The sequence below is a fragment of the Perognathus longimembris genome, chromosome 9, assembly GCF_023159225.1.
Source record: "Perognathus longimembris pacificus isolate PPM17 chromosome 9, ASM2315922v1, whole genome shotgun sequence".
NCBI classification, from domain to species: domain Eukaryota; kingdom Metazoa; phylum Chordata; class Mammalia; order Rodentia; family Heteromyidae; genus Perognathus; species Perognathus longimembris.
In genome coordinates, this window is record NC_063169.1 from 58551390 (window position 1) to 58567321 (window position 15932).

Here is a 15932-nt window from a genome sequence, read left to right on the forward strand (position 1 = left end):
CAACTCTGGAATTTTCTGTCAGTGCTTACAAGCAGATGGAAGTCTTTAGTAGCTTTTCCCTTTTGGGGGTTCAAGAAGAAATGGCTGCCTCTAGTAGAAAAACAAGTTGAAAATGGGTAGTATCGAACTTCTAAAATTGATAGTATGGGCAGTAATGATTATAAGTCAGTACATAGTGAAGATACACTCTACCTGTAGTCAGCAGGACAACAAGGCGATACTGGGCATTGTTTTATCCAACTCCTTGCATAATACCAAGAAAGGGATAATAGTGAGTTAAATTTTTTTAGAGTTTATGTCTCACCTTCTCTTAAAATAGATATTATTCCCACTTCTAATCTTCCACTCATTTTATACATCTTATACAAAGGACACTTTGGAGGCAAACAGCTGAACTTCAACTTCCTCCTGTACAAAATGGGACCACATGAAGAACACATAGCTACTTCTCAGAGTTGTAGTTGTGGTAGTGGCCAATGTATAAGTCTTCATAAAGTGCTGCAATCAGGTCTTAAGGTGGTTGGGAAGAGTGTACATGCAGTACAAAGCAATGCAAAAAATCAGAAATTGTTAAAGCTGAAAAGGTACCTAGAGATTAGACTCCTAGTTTTAGCCCTGAAATCTTGGGGTGTTTGCTCAAGGTCACTGGGCCGGGAAGTAGCAGAGGAGTAGCTGGGAACCAGCTCTTCTTGGATTACAGTTCACTATCCCTGTTGGGTGATAAAAATTCAGAACACTAACCTAGATTTGTGGCCTGTCCTGATTGTGCAATGTCTGCTTTGCTTTCTATTTTACAGTCTTACTGATGCTTCCAAGCTACCAGAAGAAACTTCTGGTTTACTGTGAGTTTAGCCATCATGTTTCAGTGAAGACAGCCTGGTAGAGAGGGGAAGTCACCTTCATTAGGAATCACACAATGTAGATCCTTGTCTTTGCCATCAGTTAACTATCTGGGACACCACTTAGCCTTCTTAGTTCTCAGTTTTCTCTTGCATAGGGTTTTGATGTATATAGAATGTGTATGGAATTCCCATATTAAATGTAAACATGATTGTTGTTTCCATAATGGGTCACAGTGGAATCGCACAGTGGAAATTGCATTGCTCAAAACTTGCAGAATTCCCTAATATGCAAAGTAAGATATATATAAATCTGTCTTTTTTTCTTTTTCTTTTTCTTTTTTGGATATGGGGTTTGAACTCAAGGCCTGCTGGGTGCTGTCCCTGAGCAATTTCACTCAAGACTAGTGCTCTACCAGTGTGAACCACAGCTCCGCTTCTGTTTTTTTGGTGATTAATTAGAGATAAGAGTCTCATAACTTTTCCTGCCCAGTCTGGCTTTGAACTATGATACTCAGATCTCAGCCTCCTGAGCAGCGAAGGTTACAGGTGTGAGCCACCAGCACCCCACAAAGCTGTCTTTTTGGATAGACAGTATGGCTCTTTTCTGCTTCTTATCTTTCCTGTGTGAATTTCCCATTTAGCATGGTGCTGCCCCCTCTGGGGTTGCTTCCACATTTGTGTCATGTCTGCTTCCTGCCATGCTAGGAACTCCTTCCTCCAGGCTCAGTTGTTTCTGTCATTGCCCTGCACCTTACAGGTATTTTTTTTTTCCAAATAAAGTGGTAATGATATCTCTCCTCCATCAAGAGAAGAGATGTGCATGAAACATTTCCTCTTTTTTTTTGTAAGTCCTGGGGATTGGGACTCAGGGCCTGAGCACTGTCCCTGGCTTCTTTTTGCTCAAGGCTAGCATTCTGCCACTTGAGCCACAGCGCCACTTCTGGCTTTTTCTGTTTATGTGGTGCTGAGGAATCAAACCCAGGGCTTCATGCATGCTAGGCAAGTACTTTACCGCTAAGCCACATTCCCAGCCCCAAAAGGTTTCCTTTTCTAGCATTCCCAGGTTTTGCTCAGATGGCCTGTTTTGATTTTGTAGCTTGACTCTAAATGTTCGTGTGTTAAAAATCAAGCTCTACAGATGAACATCACAGACAGTACACAAAGAAGCCATGCTCTCATATGATTCCACCAGCTTAAAGTACAGGTGGAAGGGGCTGGGGATATAGCCTAGTGGCAAGAGTGCCTGCCTCAGATACACGAGGCCCTAGGTTCGATTCCCCAGCACCACATATACAGAAAATGGCCAGAAGTGGTGCTGTGGCTCAAGTGGCAGAGTGCTAGCCTTGAGCGGGAAGAAGCCAGGGACAGTGCTCAGGCCCTGAGTCCAAGGCCCAGCACTGGCCAAAAAAAAAAAAAAAAAGTACAGGTGGAAGAAGTCATTGGTGAGGGGAGTCAAGACAAGGGGTTATTTGGGCGACTGAAAGGCACAAGGCAGTATTGACTGGAAAGAAGCATAGGAAACACACACATAGTGCTTTGGTGTGAGTATGGATTGCATGTACAAGATCATTGTGTGGGTACGGTACGTATCATACTTTTTAGCACGCAATACCCTTAAAACTATCTGTATAACTTTTTTTTTTCTTGAAAATGTTCCATGGTATTAGGTGGTTATTTTTGCTGTTTTGTTGTTTTGTTTTGTTTGAGATAGGGTCTCACCATGTAGCTTGGGCTGGCCTGCAGCTCTCTCTGTAGTACCAGGCTGATGGCTTCAGGCTCCATAGGTCTTGGGATGACAGGCATTTGCCACCACACCCAGTGTAATATTAATTTTAATGACAGTGAGAAGTAATGATCTGATCCGAAATCCTTTTAGGTAACTTTATTGTTTGTGTCAAATTTGAGGAGAAATAAAAATTGGCAAATGGAGAGATAAGTATGAATGACAACAATATCTAGAAGAGCCTTCCTCGAGAGAGGAAAATTCCTTCACGATATTCTCTTGCAGTCATGCTTTCTACATCTCATTATTATTATTATTTTTTAATTTAATTTAACCTTGTGTTTACATTTTATACTTTTACTCCTGGGGATTCAAGAGGACAGTAGCTAATACTTTTAAAAACTGTCTTAACCTTCATACTTATTTTTTAAAGGGACTGTGTATCAATTGATGGAAAGTAAATTTTTTCTGGGCCAACAAAAATCTTTTCTAATTCTGAAATTCTATTATTCTTACATTTTTAAGTAGCATTATACATTTATATAAAGTTCAAACGGGTTCCAGTTCCCTTTTAAGTATTCTACATTTGACCACGTGACAGGTTGAAGGACAGGACCTTATAATTTGTTTCTATTTTTCCCATAAATGTGTAATCATGTGCCCGTTATGAGCATAGCATTAGGATAAGAGGAAAATTCTTCTTGGCATGATTTTAGAAGGCCAACCATATTTTATTTGTTCCTTCCTTATTTTCCACCTGGAAGGCTACTCATCTAAATGTCCCTGGCTTGCAGTTTTCTCCCTGGGACAGATTCCTGAGACACCCAGCCAGAGTTTATCGCTCCCTCAGGGGCTGATTCTGTATTTGTTTTTGTCTCTGATCCATCACCACTGGTCACATCTGCTTCCCCAACCATACTGTGAGCTCCTTTAGGACAATGATCCTGCCCTCGTGTCTCTCTTATCTCCCTGAACCTTATAGGTATGTTGCACCTAGCAGAAGCCAGCCTTTAGGATAGTGGATAAGAGGGCCATTCATGAACTAAAGGTATGGCTCAAGTGATAGAGCACTCGTCTGGCCAGCTGGAGGCCCTGGGTTCAATCCTCGGCACCACAAAAGCAAAAACAAATAAGGGACATTTGTTCAGATATAGCTTCTAATCCAAGTTCTCCCCTTTACTTTGATGTTAATTAAATGTTACTTCTAAGCTCTTTCCTTGAACATACTGTTTCCTCAATAAAGATTTCATTTTTATGCGAATATAAACACACACTAAATACTTGTAGCTGAGCTGGGTGCTGAATCACTATGACTGCGTAAATTTGTTTTTTCATTCTCAGAAATGGGATGACATAGTATTTCTCCCAGATCTGTTGTGAAGATTAGCATGGCCTAGTGTAGGTAAATTACTTTACCAAATATCTCACACTTAATAAACACTCAAGAAATGAGAGCCATTCTTGATTCTGCCATCAATAAAGTGCTCAATCATTTTAGCTGTTAAGAGACCCTGAGACCCAGGGTGGGAATTTCTTACCAGATCTTTTTTCACATAAAGCATGAGTAGGGGAATTTCTGTTCTGGGTCTTTCCCTTCTGCTCTCTTCCCCGTGAGTTTGGGTAAAGTGAGGACGAGCTATGAAATCCACCCTCAATTGCCATGTAATATATTTGAGTCCTTTAAATTGACTTACGAGTCCCAAATAAAATGGTATCGCTAAAATTAGTTGTTTCCATGATTTAAAATGAAGAATATGGAACATTTCTGTTCCTAGATTTGTCATTCTGTTAGTAGTACATGACATGTCCTTGCTTGCTTGTGTGTATGTGTATGTGTGTGTGTGTGTGTGTGTGTGTGTGTATCTGAGAGATAGAGAAAAAGAGAGAGAGAGAGAGAAATGAGAGAGGCAGAGACAGACAGACAGAGACAGAGTAAGACCAAGCAAATGTGGGTCAATTGCCCTATCACAAGATGTTGAATACCATTTAACTTTATTTGTGTATATCACATGCTTTAAAAAAAAAAGTTGAAATAGCAACATGATGACCTGAGAGTGTTCTCTTAGTGATGAAATATTGAAAGTACTAAGGAAGGGAGATTTTTAGAGAGAAAAATGGGCATGTTGAAGCATGTTACTAACCAAATCTCCTTTGGGCAGAAATCTTGAGTCTAAGCTTCAGGTCGCACTGGGTCTCTCAAAGCAGTACCAGACCCCTGAGGATCTCGTAAGTTTCCATGATGATTTACTGCTGAGCTGGGTAATGGCATATTTGAAACTGTTTTAGAAAAGTTTTGGATCTGTAGAGAAGACTGCAGAGAGGTTGCCTTATCCTCTCTAGTGTACTTCTCATGTTGTTAATGGCCTTTGGTGCAACTCATTTGTTATACCCAGGGCACAGGCACAGGTATATTACTTCTAGCCATACTCCACAGTTGATTACGATTTGTTCATTTTCCCTGGTCTCTTTTCCTTGCTCCATGATGTCATTGTTACCTTTGGTGGTCATGTTTCCCTAGCCTCTTCTGTTTTTATTAATTCTAATAACTAATAATGAATAATAATAATGATAATAATAGATTTTACGTTCATAAGAAGCCCTGACAGTCACGCACCAGATCTCAAAGGGAAAAATATCCAAGCCTGTCCCTTTTTTTTTGTTTTATGGTCACATTTGTACAGAGAATGGCTAATTGATGCGATTCTGGTCCATTGAAAAAGTAAGAGCTCATGAGACACCTTGAGCTCAGCCTGTATTTCTAGCTACTTAGGAGGCTGAGACCTGAATGACAGTTTATAACACTCTTATCTCCAATTAACCAGCAGAAAGCTGGTTAGAAGAAGTCGAGGTGTGGCTCAAGTGGTAGAACACCAATCTTGAGTCAAAAATTCAAGCAACAGCAAGAAGCTCTGAGTTCAAGCAAAAATGAATAATTAAACAAAAATTACACCTGGACTGGGTTACTTGAGTTTTATCAGTTGTTGGTATGGGCCAATCCTTGTATACAAGAGAAAATAGTGGGATTAGGACTACTTGAGGAATCAGTATCACATTGAATTTTTACCAATTGTTGCGGTGGGGCAATCCTTGTATTACCTATGTATATATATATATACATATACATGTATATGTATATGTATATATATATATACATATACATATATACATATATTCACATATACACACACACACACACACACACACATACACACAGGTGGGAAAATAATGAGGTTAGGACTACTTGTGGAAGAATGAGTATCAGATTTATAGCCCCTGATCTACTCCACTCTACTATGTGTGCCTCTGCCTAGGTAACATCTAAGATGGCAGTGGAAAAACTCTAGGGCAAGGGATGGGATTCAAACATACTTACCTAGAAGAAACACTCAGAAGACTTTAAGATTTGAATCCTAATTTCTTATTTTCATTCAGTGTGAGCGTTTTGTAGGTTTTCCAGTGTTTAGTGATTTTTGACTAAAGCTTGGATATCATTTTATGTCATGTGATGACACTCTAGATCTTATGGAAGCTCATGGATCTTCTGATTTCATTGACTTTGTCTGACACTTCGCCAGCAAGGAAGCAGCAAGTGCCGTCTGTCCTTCTTGCAAGGAGATACAATCCAGGCTGTCCACAGGCCTCCTCTGGGAACCTTGTTACTGTTGAGCAGGGGTGGGATATCTGCATGCCCACATGATCTCTGTGGGCTCCACTGAAAAGTTGCCTTGTTCCCAGTGGTCAGTGACGATCCTACCCCAGAACTGAGGAAAAGGAGGACACTTCATGGCTGCGGGATTGGGTGAAATCCCAGCTCCCCACCTGGTCTCTGCTAACACAGAGGGATGGGTGCTTTGGTGGCTGACCTGCATGCAGACTCCCTGAGCCCCTATGTACTATTCTCTCCCACTGCTCTGCCAAGGATGTCAGGGCTCATTGTAGAATTTCATGAAAGAAGATGTCTGGTTTCTCCGCTCAGTTTTTGCTGGCAGGCTGACCTCAGTGTTTTCGCTGGTATTTGGCCAGAGTGTCACTTTTGTCTAAAAAATGTTATGCCTTGCTAGGTTGTTCCTTTCCTGCTCCTTTGGCTGGAGATAGCAAGCTTTCATCGGGACTCTTGGCCTGTGTGTGACCAGTGGTGTCTGGGTGGCTGGCTTCCTCAGCATCAAGAAGAAAATCCAGGATGCCCTTCCCTGCCGTGTTCTTTCTGGGCTTCTGAGGCCTCGAGTTAGTCTGCCTTCTGTTCACCTGACAGAGCCTTCTTACATGCTTTGCTTGGTTTTGTTTTTAAATCTGTAACACCTAAGGTCTTTTCAAGTTGGTGTTTTGCTTCCTGAGAGCAGAAGTCTTTGCTTCTCAGTTTGTGTTATTACCTCCCCACCCTCACAATATTTTATTATTAAGGTTTTCAAAACCACAGAGAAGATGCTGGTGTGGTCGCACATGCCTGTAATGCCAGCACTTGTGAAGCTGAGGTTAGGAAGATGTCAAGTTCAAGGCCAGCCTGGGCTATATCAAAAACCCTGTCCAAAACCACAAAAAACAGGCAATTGACCAGATATGGAAAAGATAAAGGCATGTACCCTGTGCCATATCCACAACCTAACATTTGAACACTTTCCTGTGTTTTACTTGCTTGCACATTTAGCCCTTTGCTCATTCCACCTAGTCATCTATTTATTACTGTTGTTTGGCAGTACTAGAGTTTGAACTAGGGCTTCCTTCACATTTGCTAGGCAAGAGTTCTACCACTTGAGCCACACTTCCAGCCCATTTTGTTCTGGCTGTTATTATTTTGCAGTAGGGTCTTGCTTTTTGCCCCAGTCTAGCCTGGACCACAGTCCTACTATTTATGCTTTTTCTTCTGTACCTGGGATGACAGGTTTACATCGTACAGGAGCTTTTTCTGTTAAAATGGAGTTTGGTGAACTTCTTTTACCTGGGCTATCCAAGAACCATGATCCTCTCTGTTTTCGCTTCCTGTGTAATGAGGATGACAGGGTCATGTGATCATGACCAGCTATTGAATTCAGTGGCATCTAGTGGACTCTGCCTAGACTAGTCAAGAACTGTAATCTTCCTGATCATTCTCTGACTCCTAAGATGCTAGGACTGTAGATAGGCATGTGTCACTGACACCAACTGTATTACACTTGAGAGGTGTTAATACACTTCACTTCTAAACACTCCATCCAGCATTGTGGTTTTCTCAGGCCGATTTTCCATGGAATGAAATGCACAAACTCATAAATACCATTTGATCAGTTGTGCCCAATACATCCATTATTGAGATCAATTCCATCACCCGTATTCCCTCAGGCCACTTCCTAATTAAGTCCTACCTCTTTCTCATTCCAAATTGGAACTACTGCTCTGATTTTCTTTTCTTGATCTTTTTTTTTTTGCCATAAATTTATTTCACCTATTTTTAAACTTTACATAAATGGAACCACATAGTGTGTACTTTTCTACATGGTCTTGTAACGTAACACAGTTTTAAAAAAATATATATTCACATTGTTGATTTTATTTCTTGTTTTTTGTGAGGTTTTTTTGTTGTTTTTTTTGCATCACCAGTTTCATGCAGTGACTTTTTAGCGACAGAAATAAAAATAAGTAAGTTTACACCATCTTCCTGGATATGCAAATTCTTGCTATTAAATTTTGGAGGTTTTTTTCCCCCTTGTTTTCTTATTATGAAAACTTTGAAAAATACAGAAAAGATAAAAATAATTTTGCGTCCTGCCAACACACACATACATGCACATCTATAGCCAACCCTCACCATTCTGCTGTTTTTCCTTTATTGTATATATATCCTTTTACTCATTAAAAAAATTGCTAGATCCTCCTTTATTGAACAAGTAATACCGTAGTTCATCCACTGTAGGCCACTTCTATCTCTTTGCCAGTGAAATTTGGAAATTAGGGTAATATAAGTCCTCTCTGTTTCCCATCTGTTTGGAACTTAGTGCAAGGCAACTTAGGATTTTGCGCCTTCGGATGGAGAAAATGTTGGAAAGTACAAGAGACAGCTTCCTTATGGTTTTCCACAAGTGAGTTTTGCACTTGTTGCTAATGACAGCTATCTGGTTTTTTGAAGCTGAAAACTCACTATTTTTTATAGCAGAGAGAAAAGATCGTTTCAGCATCATAGAGAATTTAGCTTCCTGGCACAAAATTTTGTTTTGTGAAAGAGAAAGGCTGGTTTTAACTACACCATAACTGTGATATTCATTACTGTGAATGCCAAACTGGTCTCCAGAGGAACTTCCTATTTCTGGGATGCTTAGAATACTCTATTCCTGCAAAATATTGATGTAGTTGTGGCTCATGGATTCAGCTGTGTTTCACAGATATTTATTTGTCTGGCTGCACCTATTATGTAAGTCTCTTGCTTCTTTTCTCTTTCCTCCAAGTGATTACCTAAGGGGACGATAATTTCTGATTGACTGACTTACTGATTGATACCTAGGGAGTCCTACCAGCTGCAAAATGGGACAAAATAAACTTTATGTGGGATTCCATTTAGCGTGGGCATGCTTACTCACAGTCCAAGAGAAGATGAATTATGCAGATTCAAGCTTTTATTTCAGCCCATCTCTGACTTGATTTTTCTTTATCCAGTTGACGGCCTGGACAAAGCTTCTATAGCAAACTCGGATGGCCCCCCAGCAGGCTCCCAGACACCTCCCTTCAAGCGAAAGGGGAAGCTTTCCACCATTGGTAAAATCTTCAAGCCTTGGAAGTGGAGGAAAAAGAAGACCAGTGACAAATTTAGAGAAACCTCAGCAGGTATGAGTGACCTAACTATTATAAGAGAGGATTAATGATTAAATTATTCAACAGGTAGAAAATTATATTTTGTGGGATTTTTTTCAGAAAAAAATAATGTGAATATGAAATGATTTTATTGAAGGATAAAACAACTTAAGGTTTCTGGTTTTAATATGTCCTTGTTTCAAAACGTATTTGTAAAGTCATATAAAAACTGATCTGTGGGGAAGAGGAGGTAACATAGAAAACTAGAAGTGGCAATGTTATTTATCATCATTGTGGCAACAAGCATCTATTTATATGTACACACTCACACACACACACACACAGTTGCATATCTGTTTACCTAGGTCTCGAATCATTTATTTATTCATTTGTTAATGAAAACTTTTTGTGAAGAATTAGTTCCAAAGAGAAGATTACAATGGTCTCTGAGAAAAAGTGTTATTCTATTTGTGGTTTAACTTTAGGTTTTCATCATATCAAATAAGTGATCACTGTCCCCATGAGTGGGAATGGTTTTCATTATTAATTTAAAGTTTTAAGAATTGCATTGTTTAGTGCCAGTCATATAAACTCAAGGAAGAAATTGGCTTTGAATCTCAAACCAGCATTAAGCCCAATTTAAACAAGAGCCAGGTGTTCTAGGAAGAAGGTGTTTAGGTGTTGATATAAGGTCAGTTTTCTCCATGATTACTGACCAAGAGAATTCCTTCATCATAATTCTTCATTGTACAATAGGCTAACAGAGTATGGACAAGAAAGGCCTTTGGACTTGTGACACACATTAGAATGCTATGTAGTAGGGACATCGAGGCTCCTTGGGGAAATGTGGGTCCCATACATTTGCAGTTATATAATTTTCTTGAGTACTAACCATCTAACAAGAAATAATGATGGCTGAGATGCTTCAGATTATCCTGGAGGAAGATTTGGGTGGATAAGGACATAGGAGAAAGGAGATTGGCGGGGAATTTGTTGGATGATTGGGTTCATGGAGTTTATTATTCTCATGTTTCTACTAGTAGGTATTATAAAAATATCCACAATAAAAAAAGGGGAAATAAAGGGCTTGGATCGACTCCTTTGAGTCCTTGGCTATTCATCTGTTACCTGTTCTTCAGGTGTGGCTAGAACCACTTCAGCCTTCTTAAGTAGCTGGGTCTCACATTTTTCTGCATCGGGAGAATTTGGCTCTTCAAGTTACTATGGTTACCAAGGACAAGAATGGGGCTCTGCACTCTAGCATTAAGAAGAAAATTCAAAGAAAAGATGGGAATCCTCTTCAGTTGTCTTTCTTGTTCTGCACCTGAATCTAGGCTTCAAACATTTCCCTCCTTAAAGAAGACATTTCAAAGAACGCCTGCTTCTTCTTTCCTGTTACTTCTTTGGCAAAAAAGAGTTATAACGTATTGACAAAAATATTTGTAAATTTATCTGAAGCCTTTAATGAATGACGCTCAAAACAGAGACATGAAATTTTGTATCATGTGTTAGATTTTTACCAGTACACATTAACTGTGCAAAGGGGCTTTCTTTGATGGTATAAGTTTTATTCACTTTGAAGAAAAATAACATGTAGCAACTGATGCATTTGGAAATAACGATGAAAAAGATAGGATCATGAAAAAAGGTATCTTTTGAAAATGATCTCATGGAATGAAATTGAGACGTTCAGATATGACTCATGCCGTGTGTAGTTGGGCCATCTATGAAGCCTGCCTCAGGCAAGACCCACCTCACTTAGGTATGACAGAGGGACATTTTTTCCATGCCCATTCCCTCTCTTAAGCTTCTGGCTTGTTACTCACGTGGACATGAATCCTAATATATTCTACTATACAGTGATTAATATTGTACTACTTTTCCTGGAATCCAGTTTATGTTGCTGTAAATTTTAGTTGGGCACTCCACATATTTGTATGATTCATACTAGTGCAATGATGTATTCACTGTTGTCGTGGCAGACGAGAAGAGCTCCATTCTTGACCTGTTTTGGTTTTACTTAAGTCAATGATATTTTGGAATTCTAGTCACTGAGCTCTCTTGTCCTTTAAGGCAAACTGGGTTTGAGTCCTGACTTCCAGTTCTTTGGTTCTATATTTTAAGGCAAAAAGTTACCTCTGTCTCTGCCGTTGTCTGTCCCTTGGGTTTCTCTTTCCTGTTCTAGTCATGTCACCTAATGATGGGAAACATTCTGGAAAATGAGTCCTTAGGCTAGCTTACTGTTATCTGAGCATTTTAGAATGTCCTTACACAAATTAAGATAGCTACAGTGTCCCATGATTGCTGCTTTTCCCAGTACCATTCCTTGCTGCTTTTCAAGTCCAGAGTGGTAGGGCTCTTCTTTAGTCTCACCTAAGCTAAGGTGCTATCCTATTCTATTTCTAGAACTCAAAATGTCATTTACATCTTGGTGAGTTTTTTTTTCATTTTTATGTGTCTCTTTTTATTATCTTTAAATAGTTTTGCAAAGGAGTTGCCATTCAACAAAGCAGTTTATGAATACAATACATCTTGTTCAATGTCACCCTTTTCCAACATTCTCACCCATCCCTCCCGTAGCTATCCACCCCTTCCCTACTTTCTTAATTTTGTATTACATACATTGAGTTCCAAACTTATTCTCCCTCCCTTATCCTCTTTTTTTTTAAAGTTTTTATTATAAAACTGATGTAAGAGAGGTTACAGTTTCATACGTTAGGCATTGCATACATTTCTTGTACTGTTTGTTACCTTGTCCCTCATATCCCCCTCCCCCCTCCCCCTCTCCCCCCCTGCGGTGTCTCCCTTATCCTCTTAATTAATCTATCCCTCTGCCTTTTGCCTCATCCCATCTCTTAGGAGTATCCATTTCCTGGTGCTTATTTTGTTAGACGTTGACTTTGTTTTTGTAAGGAATTACAGTGTTTGAGTTCTCACTTGAATTTACAGTATTTTAGTTAATATATTTGTAACCACTTGCATATTACCCAACATGTTTATTTATAGGTTTATAGGCTAATTCTCACTTCCACATATGATAGAAAACATGCAACCTTTGTTTTTCTGGGCTTGACTTGACTTCACTTTTTTTTTTTTTTTGCCAGTCCTGAGCCTTGAACTAAGGGCCTGAGCACTGCCCCTGGCTTCTTTTTGCTCAAGGCTAGCACTCTGCCACTTGAGCCACAGCGCCACTTCTGGTCGTTTGCTGTATTTGTGATGCTGGGGAATCGAACCCAGGCTTCATGTATACAAGGCAAGCACTCTTGCCACTAGGCCATATCCCCAGCCCCTTGACTTCACTTAATATAACTTCTTCTAAGTCTTTCCATGTCTTCACAAATGGTACAGTATCATTCTTTCTAATGGATGAGTAAAATTCCATTTTGTATCGATACCACATCTTCTTGATCCATTTGTCCATTGGAGGGACATCTGAACAGATTCAGTATATTTTGTTTTTACCTGTTTTGTTTTCAAGGCAGGGTGAGAGAGCACTTGCTCTAGCTCTTTAAAAGTGTGTGTATCTTCCCCAAACTAAGCATTTATGTAGACACTCTATCTATCTAGTTTGTCCTCTGGCATCTGCGTAGACTGTTACCATTCAGCCATCTTGCCACCCAGCCTTTGTCTGTTGCTTCTACTTCTTCCCCATACTCCAGCTCTCTCCCACTGCAACCCATCTATGCCTCTAGCATCCACTGAGGTTACTGCAGGTTTCCTTATTACTAAGTTCAATGTCACTGCATTAGTTACATTCATTTCAGCTTCCACAGCATTTGTCATCAGTAAGTTGTTCTTCCCCCTGGTGTGTGAAAGCTATTACTATTACCTTGGTTGTCTTTTTTCTTTCTTTCTGACTTTGGTCTCCTATCATGCTTTTCTTATCCCTCTGACTCCCTTAATGGGAGTCTGCTACATATCTTAGACATTCTCATTTTTGCCGGCTGTCCTTCCTCTTTGTAAGCGCATCTCAAAGCTGATCCAGACTCTTGCCAATGCCTAAACAGCAACCCAAACATCTGCTGGTATCTCTGACCAAGGCCAGCACATGAGCTCAGACATATTCTAAGGTACTACCAGTGCGGTGGGGGCCAATCACTGCTCTGTGTTCTGCCGCACATAAAAAGCAAGGTCTCTGCTCTCCAGGAGCTTTCCCTTTAGTCAGTTAGGGCACTGCTAAATGCCGTGAATGGACACAGGGAAGAGGGTGTTCAATGGTACAATGTGTGGTACTATGTGTAAGTACATGCCAGCAGAGCCGCCCATCCAAGCTCAGCTTGCTGTTGTAGGTGTGGCTGTGTTTGGCATCTGGACTTACCATCCTGGGGCTCTTTGACTTTTCTTGTCTGTCATCTGTATTCTGTGAGCTCAAGCTCGTGCCACCTCAGCCTGTTCTCTGAGTCTCTATTGTCTCGACTCTCTGAGTCCACATCTGAATTATGGCAACATGCCTCTTCTGCTGTCTGTAGATATTTATGTGTAGCTATCTAGAGAAGGCTAGGAAAGGCTGGGTTCTGGAAATGGTCCTGTCCCTGAGGCTTATGTTGCCTGGCTGATGAGGCTGATAGGGCGGTTTAGGATGGTACTACGCTGTGAGGAACCTCAGAGTAACCATGATAATGACTTTCTAAGTCTCAGGCAAATAGAGCAAGAAAATAGCATGTGTTTCAGCAGGAGGTGAAATCACATAGCATCCAGATGACTAATATTAAGAAAACTAGAGAGGACTCCTAATTCAGATGCTTTGGACCAGCGTTAGAGTATTCATGGACCATGATTCTTAGTATTGGGGATCAACTATGACCCCATCCTTTTTGGGGGAGGTGGGAAACAGACATGATAACTAGATCAGGACTCAGGAGAGAAATTCCCAGAATAAAGTTAAATATAAGAAATGGATTTAGAGTGAGGTGCCAGTGGCCCCCGCACACCTGTAATCTTCACTGCTCAGGAGGCTGAGATCTGAGGATCGTAGTTTGAAGCCAGCCCAGACAGGAAAGTCTATGAGACTCTTATCTCCAATTAATCACAGAAAAAGCCAAAAATGGCTCTACGGCTCAAGTGTTAGAGTGATAGCCTTGAGCAAACGGAGCTCAGGGACAGCACCCAGGCCCAGAGTCTAAGCCCCAGGACTGGCAGAAAAAGAAATGGATTTAGGGAACGAATCCTTTGGATGCCAAACCCACAGTGCTAGAGTTATTATGCTACAATGGCAAAGCCCATGAGCTCTGAAAAGAACCATAGAGAAAGGAAGGCTTGCTGTAGTCAGCAGCAGCCCACATGGATGGATCTGGGAAAACAGGTGGGCAAGCTACTCCTGGCTTGCTCCTCCCGTCCTGATTATTTTGATACTTACAGGGAGGAATGTTCCTTGGCTGGAACTTTTGCCTTGTTACTTCGTGTACAAATGTGACTGACCCCATACTGTTTCCTGAATGAATTCCAGAGTCCTTAGGTCTCCTTAGTTTAACCTATACTAACCTCTCTTGCTTTAATCTTTTTTTTTTAATAGTTTGCATACTTTGAACTTCAGTCATACCGGAACATCTATGGAGCGTGCTGTAAGCCTGCTTGTCACCAAGCCTTACTTCCTTATCTTCCCTCCGCCTCTGAGTTCCTTCCTTCAATAGCTATACTTCTGAAAATGCTACCACTCACCCAGGAGCCACCAACATATCTCTTCCTTCTGTATGATATTCTTGAACTTGCTTGTGCATCAGTTGAGTAGGAGTCTCCCCTCATTTGTCTCTGCTCCACTTAGACTTAAATGTACTCAGTCTTCTCTGTCTGAGTGTTTTGTATCTATGGAGTCACCCAACGATAGACCAAAGATATTTGGGGATATGAGTTAGGGGATATGAGTCATTATTCACTAAGCAATACAGTATTACAATAATGTTCATAGCATTTACCTTATACCAGGTACTGGAAGTGATCTAGAGATAATTTAATGTATGCAGGTGGATGTGTGTAGGTTATATGCAAGCACTCTGCCATTTTATGCAAGAGACTTGAGCGTCCATGGCTATGGCTGGGTGGGGGTGGAACCAATCACCTGTGGTTACCAAGAGGTGACAATTCTGTTTTCTGTCTTTTCTCATTTGTGTTTCTGTCTCATGGTCCCTGGAAAGTATTTGAAGACAAAGGCAATCTCTTATCTTCGTTGCACTTCACGTTGGTGCTTTTAGAATAAGTCTACTTGGTTTATACTGAAAATGATATAAATTTATGCTCTTAGGGATTAAGGAAATAGTTATTTTAAGTTGGAAATGCATTCGCTAGGGTGCGTTTTTGGTATTAAATTTTGGTATGTCCTCAAGCATTCATCATTATGTCCTAAGCTTAAATTTATGAGGCTAAAGAACATTAGACGAGAAGTCCAGCTACAGATCAATTGACTGCGTCCATGCCTTAACAGCTTAGCTGAGTCACAGCATCCTAAAAATTGAAAAAAATACCAGGGGAATGACAGATCAGTTATGTTGATCATGGGCTGATTAGTAATTAATCCATTGAGATGTCTTATTTAAGGGGAATGTGTGGGCAATCTTGATTCTATGGCCGTGAGGTAAGAACCAGATGCCAGGTATAGATTCAGAATAGCTACC

General features: G+C 40.4%; 1 protein-coding gene across 4 annotated transcripts in view; it reads left to right on the forward strand.

Annotated features, from left to right (window-relative positions):
• Positions 1-15932, forward strand: part of Phactr2 (phosphatase and actin regulator 2) — a 218509-nt gene that overhangs the window by 138471 nt on the left and 64106 nt on the right. For all 4 annotated transcript variants that reach the window (XM_048354219.1, XM_048354215.1, XM_048354218.1 and 1 more), the window contains exon 2: positions 9190-9357. In XM_048354219.1, coding sequence (XP_048210176.1) covers positions 9190-9357 — 168 coding nt within the window. The remainder of the gene's footprint in view (positions 1-9189; positions 9358-15932) is intronic.